At 44.0% G+C, this 19,693-nt stretch overlaps 1 protein-coding gene across 1 annotated transcript; it reads right to left on the bottom strand.

The window, feature by feature from the left end:
- Positions 1 to 15,564: 15,564 nt before the first annotated feature.
- Positions 15,565 to 19,201, bottom strand: LOC310959498 (GTPase IMAP family member 9). The gene is made up of 3 exons (XM_083930869.1): positions 19,099 to 19,201; positions 18,546 to 18,694; positions 15,565 to 17,792 (listed from the first exon to the last, which is right to left on the bottom strand). Exons 1-3 carry the CDS (start codon positions 19,121 to 19,123, stop codon positions 16,944 to 16,946), a joined length of 1,023 nt encoding a protein of 340 aa, XP_083786995.1. The 5' UTR covers positions 19,124 to 19,201; the 3' UTR covers positions 15,565 to 16,943.
- Positions 19,202 to 19,693: the final 492 nt, after the last annotated feature.

Here is a 19,693-nt window from a genome sequence, read left to right as displayed (position 1 = left end):
GCAAGATCATCCATCTTCTTGTCTAAAATTTGTCATGAAACAGAATAAGGGTATTTCTATTCCTTTAGGCAGCATGTTGAAAACCCATGTGAGAGGCTGCGGTCCTGTTTCTCTTTTGAAGCTAGGAGAAAGCTTGTTATGGTGATTTGTTGTATATGAAGGCAGTGTCACCACGTGTTTATCGTAGCTTGCTGAGATTTGTAAACAAATTAAAACCACTCACACATCACTGTGCTTTGGAGTGCAGAGTTGGAATATGAGCCACTGATATTATTATTATTTATAAAGACATTCTGAGCTGAAACCATCATATCTCAGTAAATGTGAAAAGGCTGTTGAGTGGCTAGTTCATTTGAAAAAAAGAATCATTTTAAAAAACACAAATGAAGTCCGCTCTAACACCTGTTGTGTGCACGCAAGCAGAGAAGTGTAAAGAGCTCAAATGAGTTTATAAGCGTTAAAATAACTTAAAGTAATGCGGTTAAACAGTTGAAACAGTTGTGATGTAAATATTTTTTAAAAGCTCAGAGTAATGAATAAATGGTTGAAATGTCTACCTGTATGGCATTTCCCATCTAAGGATTAATATGCTTTCCTTCACCTTCTGCCGCTGTTGACCCAAAGACGGACAGTTCAATTGCATGAAAAAGTCATTTTCAAGCGAACATATTTGCAACATGACGGATGGAGTTTACAAAGGGACGTTTCTGTTCGTATCAGATCGAGCTTTGAGGGTAAACGTCTGATTCAAACGATTGGGAACCACTGAAATAAAGGTCAACGTCTATACAGGTTTCAGTTATTCTGACCTGCTGTCTACGTGACGCTGGAGAGATGAGTAAACAGGAAGTAACTGATGGAATATCTGCATATGGAATTAGTATTTTATGTGACCTTTATTTCAGTGGTTGGTTTGCTAATAGCTTTGAGCAGAAGAGTGTCTGGATCTCTCTTTACACCCAGAGCTCCATGTCCCCGGGGCGAAGGGGGGCTGAGGGGTCCTCTGTGGCCTCGTCGACACGAGGGCCCTGAGAGGTGCTCATTCATTTTGATTAACAGGGCCTTCCTCACTCTCATCCCATCCTTGGTGGTTCACTCTCTCCTCGGGGGGGGGGGGGGGGGGGGAGCCCACATGGATGTTTTTCTTTTTTTTTTTTTATCCCACATGGTTTTTCAATTCCACAACAGCACGTCATTACCCGAGTGTTTAAACACTTAAGAACAGTTTAAAAGGAGGGAGAGGAGGTGGTGGTAGAGAAAGAGGAGTTAAAAAACACTCACGAGCAATGAACAGTTCGACATTAACTCTGCATCACTCAGGGGAGCTGTAAAGGCTGCCCCGTAAGCGAAATGAAGTCAGTAAATAAATGTGGCTGTTGTCAGATGTCTGGAACAGCTTGAGAGGGTTTCAGCGGCGGGGCAGCCCACCGTGTTGAAATGAAGGGTGATAAGTTTGGGCGGCCCCGCAGAATTAGACGCTACAACTTGCTGAGTGCCATTGACTAATGAGGGCGTGTTTGCTGCATGATGAATCCAAAAAGGAGAGGAACATTTGATCTGCAACAAACCACAGTTTGTTGCGAATCACAATGCCTGCTCACCACCACCATAACGCAGGTTTATTATTCTATGCAGATCCCACATGAGCTGCTGCGATAACGACGCTGCTCCCCCAGAGGCCTGCTTTCACAGCAGTCAATCAAAGCCCAAGTGACAACAAACAGCGGAAAGAGACGGGAGCTGTCAATGCACTGAACACGCCTGCTTTGTTTCACGACTTCATCGGATTCAAATACTCCCCGAAACTCTGTTTGTTGCAGCTCTTCCTCTGAAAGACAGCCCTGAGGAAACACCAGCAGAAAACACATAACACACGAGGAACAGCAGGAGCAGCTGGATGAGTGTTTTTCCAAGTTAAAGCAATTGATCAGTGAGAGTCCAGAGAGTCCAGAGGAGGAGGGGTAGGGGGGAAACATGGTTCAGAGGAAGCTGCAGGTGTGGGGAAGAGAAAACACAATCACATCTCAAGTCAAACAAATGCGTCCCCGCTGATGGAGATGGATGGAGGGTCAGCATTCCAGTCCACGCTGGAGATCTCCACCACTTAGCCCCAGGTCCTCTCTCTCCCTGCGTCTGCTGCTGCTGCTGCTGGGCCAAACATCTGGACAGAGAGGGAGAGAGAGAGAGAGAGAGAGAGAGAGAGGGAGAGAGAGAGAGAGAGAGAGAGAGAGAGAGAGAGAGAGAGAGAGAGAGAGAGAGAGAGAGAGAGAGAGAGGGAGAGAAGTAACAAAGAGGAGTGAAGGAGAGAAAGTTTTCAAGAGACAGAGAGAGAGGACATGAGGGTGAAAAGGAGGTAAATGAGGTCAGGAGAAGAGGTGAAAGATGTTAAACGAACAGTCGTGTTTATCTTCGGGACTCCCGTGGAGGAGGGAGTCCACATAAGTGAGCTTGTGTTGGTGAGGGTAAAGTTCACACCCTCCTTGAGCTCTCCATTTCTCTTCATCTTCGCCTCTTTTCTAACATTTTCCTTCCTGGCAGCTGGAGGTGAGGCTTCAGTAAATGGGGCAACAGTCTGTCCAAGACTTTAACCTCCTCTACCAGCCTCCCCTGTCCCGCCATCTTTCACACAGAAGAAGCTTCAAACTAACTTTCACTCGTATTTTTTGGTGATTTTTCCCCAGGAGTCCTGTAAAAGTCTGCTCTGCTCTTGTTTTCTCTACAAGTCAGGGGATGAGCTAGAGCTCATAAAGAGAGAACTCAGAGGGCACCCTGAGGTCCCAGGCCCTGTAAAAAGGCTGCAGCAGCAGCTCTGGTGGTGGTAGCAGCGGTGGAGAGGATATAGAGTTTTATACACACACACACACACACATACAAACACTGCACCTTGGGAGTATTTGATCCCTGTGAAGAGTGCACAGCCTGGGGAGGACACGCTCTGTAAATATCCCTCCCGTTGCGCTGTGTTCTCTGTAACAGCAGCCCAAGCTTTTAAAAAGAAAAAAGTAAAACCACACACATGACAGGTGCCAAAGCCAGGAATGTGAGAAAAATGAATGATGAAATATTGTTATGGGGCTTGTTACTTTACAAGTTTTTTTCTATTTTCTTTTTGCTGGTATGTGTGTGTGTGTGTGTGTGTGTGTGTGTGTGTGTGTGTGTGTGTGTGTGTGTGTGTGTGTGTGTGTGTGTGTGTGTGTGTGTGTGTGTGTGTGTGTGTGTGTGTACTTTAATGAGAGAATGTGTACTGAAGTATTTTAGTGTGTGTGTGTGTGTGTGTGTGTGTGTGTTGGCATTTCCACATGCATTTATAAAGTGTTGGAGGGAATATTCAGATCCAGTAAGTTAAAATACCAATACTGAAATATGATAATAATCCATTACATCCCATTAAGTGAAAGGCCCATAATTAAAATGTCAATAAATCCAACATATATGAGTAGTGCAGAGTAAAACACAAAATGCATAAACATGACCCCTGAGTGTTTTATTTCCTGTTGAACTTGACCTATTTTACATCTGCTGTTGAATCCATCATCAGTACCACCAGTCATGTTCCTAATGAATTCATTATTGAACGCCTTTAACTATATAAGTGGTTATTGTTATTTCTGTTATACAGTTTAACTGTCGGTGTTTAGGTTGCTTTAGCCAAGTCAGCAGTCATTTCTGAGTGGCTCACGAAGGTTCAGGGACTCGGCTATGAACTTTAAAAACGTCACTCGAAAAACCTGTTTACATTTTTGTCCAATCAAATTAAAAGGCATCCCACGCCATTCTGGTACAAAATGATTATTTGCCAATGAGCCGTCAATTCTGCATTATGCAACGCTGCTGCCCATCTGTAATGTTGACATAAAAGAAGTGTATTCAGCTTGTTTTGGGTGGAGATCAGCTATGTTAAGAAATGTTACCAGTAATATAAAACATGAACTGTCTGCCACTTTTATTTTGTCAAAGTAGCTCTCTGAGGAAATAGTTTGCAGACCCCTGAGCTATAGGCAGCTCAACTGTTTATCATTACTTGTAATGTTACCTAACAATTTCAACCCTTTACCCATTACTTTAAGCTAACAGTTTTAATTATTTGACTTTTTTTTCCGGGACTCGAGTGCAACACATAGCTGACTCAGTTTGTGTGAATCTCTTTACCAGCTGCAATAGACATGCTTATTGTTTACTCTTGAGTGTGTGTGTGTGTGTGTGTGTGTGTGTGTGTGTGTGTGTGTGTGTGTGTGTGTGTGTGTGTGTGTGTGTGTGTGTGTGTGTGTGTGTGTGTGTGTGTGTGTGTGTGTGTGTGTGTGTGTGTGTGTGTGTGTGTGTGTGTCAGTGTGGTAAAATGGCATAGCAGGAAGTACCACAGAGCTGTTTTTGAGCACTTTGCCAGGTGTTTATATTTCTGTCTGTCTGTCTGTGGACAGATTTTGCCACCATGATGCCGTCACAACCGTTCAGAAACGGGTATGGGAGTAGGGGGGCATGAAGTATAAGGGGCCACTGCCCCACCACTTTACACCCCTGGCCCAGTTTGGCGTTGCAGCTGGTTTGATCATCGCAACATGGTCCCTTGTTTATAATCTCATCATATGTTCTGTGTAGTTTTAAAAAGTAAATAATTGAATCTGTGAAATAGGCTGCAGGTTTATGGGACAACAAGCACACTTTTTTAGTTATTCATTTATTTTTTGTCATTTATTCAAGTCTTTGTTATGTTTAGTTTTTATATTCTTGTGGTGGAGCCGAAGGCAAATTTTCACTTTGTGGACAATTGAGTTTTCATATTCGTATTCATATTGATATTCATATTCGTATTCATAAATAAATGTAGAATAAGAAGCATAATATTTGAAATGTGGTGCATAAGTATAAAGTAGCATGAAATGGAAATACTCAAAATTAAATACCTCAAATTCGTATTCAAGTGCAATACTTGACTAAATATACTCAGTTACATTCCACCTCTGCATGCCTGTGTGTGTGTGTGTGTGTGTGTGTGTGTGTGTGTGTGTGTGTGTGTGTGTGTGTGTGTGTGTGTGTGTGTGTGTGTGTGTGTGTGTGTGTGTGTGTGTGTGTGTGTGTGTGTGTGTGTGTGTGTGTGTGCGTGTGTGTGCGCGTGTGCGTGTGTGTGTTTTTACTGCTGATGGCACAGTGGAGGATTTATTTGAACAGATGTGAACTCTCAGTACCAGGGTGACCTCAGGTCCTACTTGGCTACACTGCAGCTGATCTCTCCACCCTGGAAAAATAACACTCAGTTTAACAGACTGACCCGTGGAAGGAAAAGCTTGCAAACACACTCTGTAAGTCAAGGAATAAGGCTACATTTCCTCTCGGAGAGTAATTGAATCATAGTGTAACCTTATCAGTGCATGCCTTGCTGCAATGTGGAACGCATGTGTCAGGTTATGTCCTTGTCCCCTGTGAAATATCTCAGTTACAGTAACCAGACTGTACAGTAAAACCAGAAGTTATAATCCTTTCAAAGTCAGATATATGGTAACAGATTTATACTGTCATTGACTGAAAAATGGAGGGGTTTTATACCAAATGCACTGCACATTAACAGCACAGAGCATGAGTTAGGGGAGTGCAGAGGTTGCCGACAAGAGCCATAAAGGAGGTGAATTTATGTGTCGGAGCGATACAGGCAGGAGGTCAGAGGCAGAGTGAAGTGTGGAGGGTCGACAAGGATGAAGAGACAGCAATGTTTGGAGAGAGGACAGAAGAGAATGATGCTAATTTATACCCCACTAATTGGAAACAGCAGAGTCCTGCACCTGAACCGCATTCTCGGCCCTGTGGCCAGCTCTGGGCCCGGGCAACGTGGGAGGGTGATGAGGGCCGGGGGATGGAGAGATGGGATGGAGGTTCGGGCCAGTGTCAATGGCAGCATTGTTGTTTCTGTCCCTGCAGACGGGACAGAGTTTGGTGTGTGTAAATGCAGGGTCTAGATGTGCGTGTCTGAGCAGAATTAGTGTGTATGTTAGAGATTTTCTGGGGGTCATGTTGTTGTGACAGTCTCTCACACACACACCAGGACCACCCTGCCTCAACAGAGAGAGGGGAAGGGGGGGGGGGGGATCAGCATAATGTGGCATGGTTTCAATCTGACACGATCTAACATACGACATGGCTGGACTTCAGCAGTCTTAGCTTCCTAGTTAAATAAATATGACAGCCTCCTCAGATAATTACCACGCTGTGACCATGTTGAGTCATAGCATCCGTTAATTATTAGACGGGCTGTGTGAATACGTGGATTCATTTTTCAAATCTGAGCTGCTTGTGAGTTTCTGATGTCTGTAATATTTCAGTGAGTGATGGTGTATTCAGATGTTGGCTGTGACTGGGGTTTGGCATTGTGCTAAAGAATGAAGTAATCTTAGAATTTAGATTGAAAAAACATTGACGTTGCTTGATGGGCTTCATATCTGCAGGCTCTGTTTGCATGGCTAAACCACGAGTCTTAGTGTTTGGGCCCATTTAGGTCAGTGATTTTCAACAAGGGGTACTTCAGCAATTGTCAGGGAGTTTGTGAATAATGTTGCAGAGTAGCTCAGCTAATCTGAACAAAATAAAAAAGGTGATTTCATTCAAATATACTGTATACAGAGTGGCGTAAAATTCTTAAAGAGACGTTGTCAGGTTCAGTGGGGGTGGCTCTTGCCCTGCCTGATGCTACCTAACTCCCAACTAATCCAAAAATAGGCAGAGGTGGACCGTGGGTGGAAGTGAGGCTGGCCGAATAAAACCCAACTGTCACTCAAAGTGACCACACTCTTAATTAGGCATATTTGTAAGCTAATATTATTTAAACAGGTGAGATATATGAAAATTGCCCCTCTCGTACAGTTGTCATGAAGGGAGAAATTAGCTATAGAGACCAAAAGTGTTTTTATTTTCAGACACCTGTGTATTGATTGACTCTGTTTTGGAACCAGCCTCCAGTGGCCACTCCATGGACCCCAGTTTTCGGCACTTCTGCGCTGGCTTCATTTGTTAGCCACAGAGGTTGCGACTTTGTACATCCTTACAGCCCTTTGCAAATGAATGTTTGAAACGGCTAATGGATAGTTGACAGTTAACATTGTCATTTTAATTGAGAAAAAGCTGAAACTAATAAAGGAACGGGTGAAATATTTAGCTATAAGTAATGGATAAACCGCTAATGTAGTTAGCTAATGGTATTGATAGTGGGAAAAGCTAAAAGGAGTAGAAAATGGTTGACAAAGTTAAAAGTAGTTGATAAATGATTGAAATGGGTAAATGGCTTAAATTATTAGCCTTAAATAATACATATATAAGCCAAAGGGAATCACTTAATAGTTTAACAGCTAGAAGTAACAGTTGAAAAGAACAGTTAAAGGTTCAATATGTAGATTCTTATATATTTTAAAAAATATTGATGCACCCACGGGGCGTTTTGAGGGGTTCTGTTTCCATTGTAGCAGCCAATAGCGTTGGGCGTTGCTGGTTCCCAGGGTTGTCTGTTGTTGGGTGCAGCTACTGTAGGCTGGCACTGGGTGAAATGGAGTTTTCCAATCCTGCAGCTGCTTCGGAGCCTCAGTGAAGGGGGCGTTTTTTGTCCCAGCAGCTGAGTGAGCGGAGACGGGCAAAAACCAGAGTCAATATAGGGCGAGCATTCACTCCATGGACGGAGAGAAAGGAGAGAAACGCCATTTAAACGCACGCCCAAATGGCTACGCTTCTCCTTGATCGCTAACATAACTTTCATCTGTACTTAGCTGGAACGGCTAGCGCTTACAGCTAACACCAACGGCTAACACTAACTGTCAGTAGAACTCCTCTGCAATACTTGTTTTATGGTGTGATTTGCTGGAGGGGATGGGTTCAGACAGGCTCAAACAGACTCTGGTCTCCTGTAGGCTACTGTCTCCAGACCTGGCAACTCGACTGGTGGGATTATTTTTTGTTGTTGCGACTATGATCTCGAGACACTAGATGGCGGTGTTCTGCTCATTCTCCATTTTCAACCTTTAACAACGTTAGCTTAAAGTATTGAGTAAATAGCGAAAAACAAAAAGTAATGGATAAACAGTTTTTTAGCTAGAAGTAAATGACTGAAACATTTAGCTTTTGCTACTCCAAGTGACAGTACGCAAACTTGACCAACCAACCTAAACATTGTCAGTTGATCCGTATGAAAAAATGTGAACATTATCCATTTTTATATACTACATAGTGATCAGTAACATCCATATTTGGACGGTGGTGTTGAGGGCAGTGGGGTGCACTGGGGTACCGACTCCTGCTTCAGGCCCTATTTCCTAATACTGCTGTGTGTGCTATTGATAAAGAAAGTCATCAAGTTAGTGCCAAGTGACGGGCTGTCAGCGTTCATTCAAAGACAGCCCTCCTTTAATATGCAGGGTATTCAGAGTGAAGAATAGATAGATATGTGCCCAAAAGCCAAATTCCTCCAAAAACAAAAGAGTGGACATATGGGGAGCACATTGGTGGCAGAGTTGTGATCATACACGTTTCTTCTGAGGGGAAGAGAATACAACAAGATTTAGATGTGGCGGGGGGTGTTTTGTTTCCCTTTAAAGACGTGTCAGTTGTCAGCCCTGCTTGAGGATGTTGGAGAGAAAAAACTTCTTTATACTTAATCACTCCGAGTGATTGACATCTCGATGGTCCGCACACATGAATGGGTGAGTGTGCAAGCCATTTGCGAATTAAAGCACCGAACACGCATGCAAAGTCCCACACACACTCTTCTACTGTAGTGGTTTGCAGAGAGACATTTGTCCTGTGATATTGCTTTTTTTCCACCTAGCATCTATTCTGAGGACTGTGGACTGAGGAGCGAGCTCCGAGCTCACATCAAAGCCACCACAGTCTGTCTGTTTCTCTCACGATTTGTCTCTCACACACTCCTTCTCTCTCTCTGGCCCACGCCTGTGCACAAACCATGCACAAACTAAAACACATTTGTGTAAGAGTGTGTTATGGGAGGGATTCGATATATTCTTTGATCGCTCTTCCTCTGACAGCGAATCCTCTCCAAGATAGTGTTCGGAAACACTTGTGATTTACTTTTTGACGTTGAAGTCCTGGATTTGAACGTATTAATCATATTTACTTTTTCAGTTCATATAATGTGAGCTATAGAAAGGGATGAGGTTGCATGTAAAAGTCCACACTTTTTGACACTTCCTTATCATTCCCACATTGATTCCACTGCCCTCTCTGGGGCAAAGTAAAGCCACTGCAGCTGCACATCTTAATCTTATTTCTCCTCCATCCTGCCTGTCATGTTTACTTGATGTTTCCCTCTCTCCTCTTTTCTGCAGGATGCATGGTTTCAAAGGGACCACAGAACAAATCAGAGGCCCATCCCTGCGCACCAATGGCCTGTCTCTCATTTTAGATGGAGATTGAAGGACAAGTCTACCCCTGGCGCGTCAGTGGGGGATCAGGGGGCCTCAGTAGCACCCGCCGCCCCGGGGCCTCTGTGTTTCCACTGCGTGGGAGCTGGACCGTGACACGCCAAACATCGAGCTCACCGCAAGTGCCTCTGCCCCGCGATCTGCCGTCTGGCGCACGCAGTCGTTGGAAAGCTTCGCCTGCATCCCTTGTTAGCTCAAGGTTGTGTGTGAGTGGAGTATGTGCTTTGGGTTTGGCATCCTTTGAAAAGATATGACAATAATGGGCCCTGGAGCAGGAGTTATTATGTGTTCGGCTGAGAGCGCAAGCTTTTGTTGCCGCGATAGAAGTCGGATGCTTCCCAGTGTTGTTTTGAGGTGCTTTGGGTTTGTTAGTCATAGCTTACTGTAAAGTGTCTCCTAAGACGCTCCTATTTAGAGATTGTTTTGTGTGGAGTCGCTCTGAAGTGGTGTAACGGGTCAGCTCCTCTGGCTTTCCTGGCGCAGGATGTGTGGGGCTCGTGGATCTGTGAAAACAACAGGGCAACAGAAGATCAATGCCAGGTTGACGGCGCATACTGTATCTACGAGACGTGGCTCCAATCTTCCTGCTTGTCTGTCTCCAGCTCTGGTCTTTCTAGGCCTCCATTAAGCTCCCTCAGCTTTCATATGACACGGCGATACCCATCAGAAGCTGCATGACAGCATATGGACCTGAGTGACATTTGATTTCTGTGGCAGGAGTGAGTGCAGCTCCTCTCTGTGTCTCCCATTCATGTGGTGAGTGCAGGATTAAGACTTGATCCAATAGAGCAGAAGTGGAGAGGAACGAGCTCGGGTCAGATCTGCCTTGAATTAAGTCAGTGTTGCAGCAGGAATAATACAATCACCTCCCCCCAAAACCCTATAATACTACTGAAGGGTAACGTATGTGTGCATGCGTGTTTGTGTGTGTGTTTGGCCTGTGCTGAGCCTGCGACCAAACCGCAGCCTGGTGTCCTTTACAGGGAAGAGGGTTCTCTGTTGACGGTTCAAACACAGCCCACGGCCCCCAGCTTCAAAAGACCCCCAATCATCGCACCCACTTACAACCAACGGCGCATGTCACTTAATGTGGACCACACTATTCATCAATTATGGTGAGCTCAGGGGCCATCCAACACCCGCACCACAGCTCCACAAGTAGTGAGTTGTCTTCTGTTCTGACTGAACCCCCCCACACCCACCCCATCACCCCCCAGGGTCCTCAAAGACCATCTGTTGCAGGAGGTGTGGTGCGGGACCGCTTACCCCTCAGAGCTGTCACACAAACAGAACTTGTGCTTTCCCTCTCATTCTTCCATGCCGTGTTATCTCACCGCAACTCCGAAGAACTCCTCGTCCTCCTGTGAGTTTGTCTTCCTGCAGCGAGCTTTAAGCTTCATAATGGCTCTCTTCTTCCCCTTTTTAATGTAACTGCCATCCTCGTCCATCCACACCCCTCAACTCATCCCGCTCACTCGTTTTGAAGCATTCCACAGTAGGCTAATACACTCCCCTGTTAGACACACGCAAGTCCATGACCCTACCCTCCTACTTGCTGTTTATCAGACCCTTGGCAAGGGAACTGAGTCGAACTGGAACTCATTTAATGTCATCTGATTTTGACATGTCTCCATGGGGTATTAGTTAAGCCCAAATGCCTTTTTGGTATCCAAGTGACAGGACGTATGTTCAGCTTGTAAGAGTGGAAATAAACGACACCAATGTGGCGACCATATTTAGAGTTCCCTTTAAGCAGACAGATGACGGCAGGGCGTGCAAACCTGAACCAGACCACACAACATTATCCAAGCCTCACTCCTCTTTCTCCTCCTCCTCCTTCTCTCCAGTGTCTGTCCAATAGAGAACTTCCTCCGTCACATCTTGACAGGCCTCAGGTCAGCCATGTCCCTGTGTGAGGGGATGAAAGGTGACTCTACTGCTGGCCGTTTCACCCAACGCACCTTCATTTGAGCCGTGGCTCACATATCCCCATAAGCGGTTCAGCTGCGGTACCGTGCGCGGCTGGTTTCGGCGTGCGTGAGTGTGTGTCCATCGGAGCCCCTAACCTCAGCAGCTGGGTGTGATTTTGCATTCATGTTGTCTGGGGGCTTCTTTCCTGTTGTATTCTTTCCTGTCTGTCCTGACTCTGACACCCTGCTCTGTGCGGCGCAGACACGTTCTGGTCAGATTGTGGACGTGAGCTGCTTTTTGTCGGCTGCAGGGCTTCAATATCTGAGTTTTCATTCAGAATCATCTGTGACAAGGCAGAGAATAAACAGATGCCTTCTCTTTCCGTGTTTGAAAAGTCAGGAGGAAAGACGCATTCTTGCTTGTGTTTTAGAAGAAGAGTAAAAACAGATATTTCTAGGCAAGTTAATCAATAAGTCAATGTTTCTGCCTGCTCATTTTTGGTGTTATGTGGAGCAGTGATAGACCAATACACCCCCCCACCCTCACCCCGCGGATATTATCGGCCAATATATGTGTTTTTTAGGTGTATCGTATCAGCCGATGCGGGTCGCCGATATTTTTTCCCAACAGGCGTCCACAGGCAGCTCTGTGTTGATGGAGACGTCCTTTTTAAATTCAATAAATGTTCCTTTTTTTTTTTTAAATTGAGATTCATAACATTTGTTATCAACATTGTGTAATTTTTACCATGTAATTTGAGGGAGCAAAAGTAGTATCGGCTCCAAATATCGGCTCCAGAATTCAGCAGTCCGTATCTAAGGCTGATGAAAAAAAAATCGGTATAAAAAATCCATATCGGTCGATCCCTAATGTTTAGATAATTCTAGGGTAAATTCAACTGTTGCCCCGGGGCACGTGGAAAGACTGTGGTGTAGCTCAAGTCTTGATTCAAACATATTGTCAGTTGTAACTAGAGCCAGACTGATATATCAGTATTGCCGTATATTGATGCACACCGATATGAAAACCTCTTCACAGAACATATAATCCAGGAAACAACGCTTGATTTAGAAATGGTCTCATTTAGCCATTTGTTTTATTTTTTATTATTATATGTTATGCTATTTAAATGGTCAGTAATTGACTGATACTGAACTGAACAGAAAATACTGAACATGATGTTTGTTTAGCTTTTTATTTTTGATGTGTTCTTTACAGTGTTCATTTCTAGAATTGGTTGACAGTGTAATGAATTGTATATATAATATTATTCAATATTTTTAAAATAAAGTCTTGAACCTTCTGAGTACCTTAGCAATCATATCGCTGTTTTTACTGTTTTTACACATGTATGTCCTTTGTTTGCCTTGTTTTTGCTGTTTGTATCTGCTGAGTATATTTCTATGTATGCATTGTAAGGTGGCCTTGGGAGTCATGAAAGGTGCCTTCAAATAAAATGTATTATTATTGTTTTTATTATTATTATTATTATTATTATTATTATTATTATTACAGTCCTCATAGAAAAGGTATTTTTTTAATTCCAGCTCAAAAATGCACTTTATCGGTCACCAGATTAGTAAACTGTGAGTTTTTTCTCCAGTAAAATCACTACAGGTCGCAAGAGTGCATTTAAGTCCAAACCTGCAGCTAAATGCACCATAAATTAATGAGACAATCCCTTTTAAATAGTTATTGGTGATCTCATCCAGTTTAGTTCAGTTGAAGATGACTGCCTGTTGATGAAGGGGTGATAGAGTTCGTCTGATACAGCCGCGGGGGTCCGTGTACAAAAACAATTAAGTTTACATTTGACATCTCATATTGGAGCTATCCAAGTGTTAAAACTGGTTCCACAATACATTTATCAATTTACATCTAAGTTATCTTTTGTGCAGTAAAAAAATGCCATTTAATTAATTCGTAAATAAATAGAATTAAACATAGGCTAGTATAATTATGTTTTAGTTTATATGATATTCCGGGCAATTTCTTACATAAATCCATGTTACACACACAGACACACACACACACACACACACACACACACACACACACACACAGTCGGATGGGCCAAGCATTGCTTCATAAACAATTGCAGCCACACACGCTCATGCTAGGAAGGAACATGAAAACAGCTCTAATGGGAAAAAGATGAGAGGGCTCACAGTGAGCACACCCAGAGAGAGGAGGAGAGAGCGGCTGTCCGACACTGCTGTCTCAGCCCTGCTTGTTCACAAACAGCCTGGGATCAGACACAGAGCTGGCTGCCTGACGTTACATTGTTAACCAAGTCCACTTGAATCGCTCTAGGGGGAATATTATACATTTGATTTATGGCATTTGTGTTTCTCACTCCTGGATCACATTCTTCTGCTTTATTTTGGTTTTTATCTTTTACTTACAGAGTGTTTTGTTGCTGTTGCTGCATTTCTGATTTCACTTTTCACCAACATTTTTTACATTTAAAAATAAAACAAACCAATTAGATGTTCATTTATAAAAAGTTGTTTTTTTAAATGTTTTTTTAAAATTATAATTTAAAAAAAGTTACTTGGACCATATAATAGTCCCTCTATTACAAAAAAAGATGTATTCTGTATTTTGTGTAATCCATGGTGTAACCTGAAATTCTCCTCCGAGCTCATCCAGAGCAGCTCTGCATATTAAAATTCAAGTTATTATCATGCTCAGATTAATCAAACCTATTCAAACGATGGGTTTGAATGTTCTCCGTGAGTCTGTGGGGAAACAAATGTTCCTAATAATTAATGCTAATAATTATTATGAGCATCGAATGATGAAGTGTGGTGTCTGTAAACCAGCAGCGAGGGAGATCGCCCTGTGCTGCTGAGGAAAAAGTGTGTCATCTTGTTTATTTTCCTTTGGTTTGCTGTCTTTTCCAGCCCATAGGGCGCGATGATAACAAAAAAATATTGCGGCGTCCACGTCTCACGGCGGACTTGCCCCCCAATCCGCAGAGGGACCGCAAGGCCCTTAGAACAACATTTTTGCTCTGAGGGAGAGGAGCAGGAGTTACAGCCTGTGTGTTAATGATGGCTCACTGGTGATTCCCTCACATGTTTGTTCAGATCTGGGCTCCGCTTATACACACAGGCACAAATCAATCTCCTTCCCCCTCTGTCCTGATGAGGTCTCATCTTCCAGAACTGATATTGGCCCACACTCTGACACAGGACTGGCCTTGATCTGTGCTATTTTTGATACTTTTGTATCCCGGAGAAATAAATTCCCCTCCAAAAAATTCTCATTAATTTTCCTTTATAATGCCAACTCTATCAGTGCTCTCTCTGTCTTATCCTCGGTGAAAGACTGGATAATATTTGGACAGGTGTTCCTTCACACACATTAACTTCAAGGGCTCTAGTGTGCTATTTCATTTCTGTTTCATAAAGAGAAAAGAAAAGCAGCGTATCCAGGCTGGTGGATTCTTAAGCTGGTGCTATATACTGTAGTCTGTACTGTATGTGTAATCCCTAACAATAAAAAACTGTTTAGCACCAATTTTCCTTTACTTTTAAAACCTTCTTTTTTTCCTGTTTCAGACAACTGTGGAGGCCACATCTGGAAGACAGATGTGGTCCCATAGCTTGTTCTCTGCCTTTGACTCTCGCTCTCTCTCCCTCACATTCGCTCTTTCTCACTCACTCTCTCTTTCTCGAGTCTTTCCCTCCCCTCTCTTTTTGGGAAACATGAGAGCCGGGCTAATTCTCTCTTTCTCTCTCTCTCTCTCTCTCTCTCGCTCTCTCTTTCTCCCTCCCACCCTGGCTGGACCACCCACATTCGGAAACGCCTAGCTGTTCCTGAGGCACAGCCGCCGGCAGTTTAGAGAGACAGAGGGAGAGCAAACGAAAGAGAGAGAGAGATGTAAGGATGGGTTATGACTGACCGGTTATAGCAGAGTATCAATTACGTCAATGTCAAAGCCATAACCTGCCATTGTGTCAGGAGGAGAGAGTCTGGGAGAGGCGGCTGCGTCACTGCTCAGCTGAGTTCATGCAGCTATTGTTAACTATAGAACTATATGCACTCACGGCATTCTGCAGCCACTTTGTGCTGCTTACAAAAATGCATCTAAGAAATAAGTGCCCTCGTGCTTGAAGCTTGCCTTTGGTAAATGCTGGATCCTTGAGTCAGAGAAAAATCTCCATCACTTGATCACACACACACTAAAAACGACTGACTTCACAGATCTGAGACACGGCAGTGAAATGTAGTTGAAACAGCAGCTTTTATTTGCTTGATAAGCAGTCAGTCTCTCTGTTCACCTCAAACATTTCAAACCTCTCCAATATAAAGGTCAATGTCTCCACCATGTGGAGGACTCTTGGCATTGCCTCTTTACAAAAGTGGACCCATATGTAGTGCCACTCTCTAAAGCGTCTAAAAGGAATTTGCAGGTTGTTACTTATGACATTTGGTTGATAAAATATTTATCATTTCATCCACCCATAAAGATAACTTCAAAGTTTCTGAACACTCTATTTGGCTTGTGTATATCCTCCTATGGTATGCTTTTTATTTTTTGACTTAAAGGTCCAATACTGTAAAAAGGGATGTGATTATAAAGCAGGTGGAGCTGCTGTATAAATACTGTGAAAGAATCGAAACACTGGATCCACAGAGAAATGCACACAGCCTGTATTCAGAATCCCTGTTTTTTTAAACGTCAGAACTTCCTGTACAGTTGTGATGTCACAACTATACTATATTTAGCTAAAAAGCGCCACCACTGTGCTGTTACAGTTATTCCCCGTCTGCAATGACGCAAAAAGAGCGTTCACACCAAACGCGATAGACGCAAATTGAGCGGCAACTCTACACTGAAAATCAATACAAATTGCCCGATGATACGCGATTCAGACAATGGCGGCGCGAATGTAGCGTACATGGCCTCATCGCGTGTGTTGCTTGAAGTTGAAAAAAAATTGCGCGACGCTGTACTGCGAGAGCCAATCAGTGTTGAGAGCGGCAGTGACGATGACCAATCAGACTTAAAGAGACAGGCACTAAAACAGAGCGTTTCAGACAGAGAGTGAATACTGGTATATTCAGACAGATGATATGAGAAAAATAATGTGTTTTTTAACAAATAAGCATAATATGGGACATTAAAACTGCGGTAATCAATATTTACCAGCCATGACGGTGGAAATGTGGTCCTGTAGACACCAACTGCTCTGGGAACTTCCACAGAGGAGGTTTGGAGTATATTTCCAGGTGTTTATTAACTAAAGTAACTGAGAATGTTGAGCCATCATAATAAATAACTAAGCTAACTGAAACTGACAGAAGAAGCCATGGCTACTACAGGAAGACGTTCTCCATGCCAAAGGGGGTTTTCTAACCTGACAACCAAACACGGTTCTTATAAACGTGTTATTACTGATCTATGAAGCATTATTTATTAACCATTATAATACTGTATGCATTATTAAAGTGGTATACACTCTGGAATAGAAAATAATCAGTGGTCATCAGTGGTCAAGCATAAATAGTATTTTGACAGGCAGTAGCTCAGAAGTATAATAGTGTGCTGAACACAGTGAAGTGACTTCAAGGTGCAACTTAATGCATAATACATTAGCATGAGATTAGCTCTCATTTAGTTTTCTGTGTTTGCCTTCTCTTCACCTCAGTAGCTACTGATCCCACAGTGGCCCCCATCATACCTCCATACGGCCCTCCCACAAACAGGCCGACCAGCGCTCCAAGCAGGGCCTCCCTTCGCACCACTCTGGGCAGCCACGTCATCCAGCCCGTCAGCTTCTCCCACAAGCCCCAGAGGAAAGAGGGAGCAGGGGAGGAAGGTGAGACACCGGCAGACTGGAACATACCATCTACGTCCACATTCAAGTCACCCACGCTCCTCTCTGCCTCTTCCCTGACTGCCTCCATCTCTTCTTCTGTAACATTTTCCTCTGGTTGGGAGTCTGTCACTTCCTCTCCTCTCCTCTGCCTAGCGATCTCTACCTGCCTCTGTCTCACTCTGTCCTCTGCCTCCTGGTACAGATCGCAGCTGAAGTGTTGCATCCCGCTCTCTCTGACTGCCTGCTCAACCTTCTCCAGCATCTCCTCCACAGCTTTACCCTCCTCTGGTTCTCCACTGCGGGTCTCCAGGGTGTGGTAGCGGTCGCCACATCTTTCCGCCAGCTTCCGGAGGTCCTTGCGCCATGTGACCAGGTATTCCTCCAGCTGCTCGTCTTCCTCCAGCTCCTCGATGTGGGTGAAGAGTACGATGGTGTTCGTACTGACCGCAGAGGGGCCAAACAGCTCCTCCAGGACATCCAGCGCCTTGGCCTCTCCGTCAGCTGGCTGGTTGACAGGGACACACAGTAGGAAGGCATGTGGTCCAGGGCTGGATAAGGCGATAAATGAGGATATGTGTCTTCTCCTTTCCTCCGGGTCGCAGCCTGAGCCGAACCAGGCCGGACTGGAGACGACCACCACCTAACAGAAAATTAAGGTCGAATAGTAGTTTCATAATTCATGTTCAAAAATTCGTGTTTTTTGCTTTTAAAGTACATTAATACTAAAAGAAATGATATGTAACTGTAACAAAACTGAACATAGGACAAGTAAGACTTTGTATAGATTACATTTAAGTTCAATTAGATGAGAGGTAATACATTTAGAAGATGGGAGTTTATGGAAAGCAGTAAATATTTATGCAGGTCCATGTGTAAGTATATGTATGTTTGTATCTGTGTGTATGTATGTACATATATATTGGTATGCATGCAGATGTATGTTTATATATATGTGTGTGTGAGGTTTTATTTCTCCTCATTTATGTTTCTATTTATGTTTCTACTTATTACTCATTTATGTTTTCTATTGATTGCTGGCAGGTTTTCCTCTGTGGCCATTAAATGTGTTTACACTCACTAGTTAGCTTTCTATACAGCAGTTTGCATCATCTGTGGCTCTAGTTTCCTCCACAGGTGATCACAATCAGGATAACAAGGCTGGTGTTGCTAACGCCGATTGCTATAGAGACACTGCTGGAATGTAACTAAGTACATTTACTCCATTTACTTAGGTACAACTCTGAGGTACTTGTACTTTACTCAAGTATTTCCATTGTATGTGGCTTTAACCTTAGCAAAGGCCTGTGTGTCACTAATAATGACTACACTTTGAAAAGTCTCCAGAGTGAAGTTCTCTTTGCTGTTACAGCTGTGTGGTGTGTTCCACTCCCACCTGTCTGCCTGCAGCCTCCCCTCTGTGTTTGCTGCACCCCTGGATCACGGCAGCCTCTGTGCCCCGTTGACTGTCTCGCAGGCCCAGGACGGTGCTGACTGCGGAAGCCTTCCCTGCCCCGGTCCGGCCCAACACCACCAGCCTCAGCTCTGCTCGGCAACAGAAGGGTTGTAGTCACACAAGAGTGGGGGAAAACCCAACACAATTATTACTGTGGTGTAGCCTACTTTGTTTATAGCCTGTGGAGTGTGTGTTCATCTTTTTCAAGACCTACAGTAGTTTTTTAAATGTCATTTTAGGACAATATAATGCTTTAATTAGCATATCCTCCTCCTAAAGTGATAGACTTCGTGTTGTTTATCAGATTTAAATGCTGTGTCATGGACCGTGCGCGAACCGCTGTGGCATTTCCACCAAGGGGCAGCGCCCTTTGCAGCTGCCGTCTCTTCTGCTCTCCACCCGGACAAACCTCCGCCTCCCCCCCTCACTTCTCTCCCCGTCTGTCCCACAGATAACTCCGCTGAGACCCATTTAAAGCCGAGAGCCGGAGTACCTGACTGCGCGGCACATGTTGACATCTCAGCTCCCGTCCGCTGCCGTCTTCAGGGGTGAATCAGGGATGGTCCCACTTCCTGGTTCCTGCCTGTGATCTGGACCTGACTCGAGCAGAGATGAACACAGCTCCATCTGTTGTGGAGGCTGGTGTAGGGCGGCTCCGACCGGGACCCGGGGACCGCCCAGGGTACTGGTCTGATCATTTCAGCCTATAAAAAGTCGGAACCTTGGACTTTTATTTTTTAATCTGAATATCAAAACAACAATGTAGACATACTCTGTTACAAGTGCTCCAAACGCCTCTCATTCAACATCTTACTCAAGTAAAAGTACAAAAGTATTGCCATCAACAATAATCCTGTCCCTGATCCTCTGAGCTTCTCTCCTCTCTGTCTGTATCATCCATGTCTCATCAGTGCATGTTACTAATTCACTTCTTCCCCGGAGTTGTTTGTGCTTTGTCGTCTCGCAGGTCTCTGCTGATCGTGGTGGTGCCTGCTGCCGTGGTCCTGCATGACGCTTCCTGCTGCTATTATTACTCTTACCAATACATACTATCAATAGTCTGATGAATTTAATAATTTGTAGCCATA

Source organism: Echiichthys vipera (assembly GCF_963691815.1).
Source record: "Echiichthys vipera genome assembly, chromosome: 17".
In the NCBI taxonomy this organism is placed as follows: Eukaryota; Metazoa; Chordata; class Actinopteri; order Perciformes; family Trachinidae; genus Echiichthys; species Echiichthys vipera.
The sequence above is the reverse complement of the archived record's forward strand: the minus strand, read 5'-3'. Positions and strand labels throughout refer to the sequence as shown.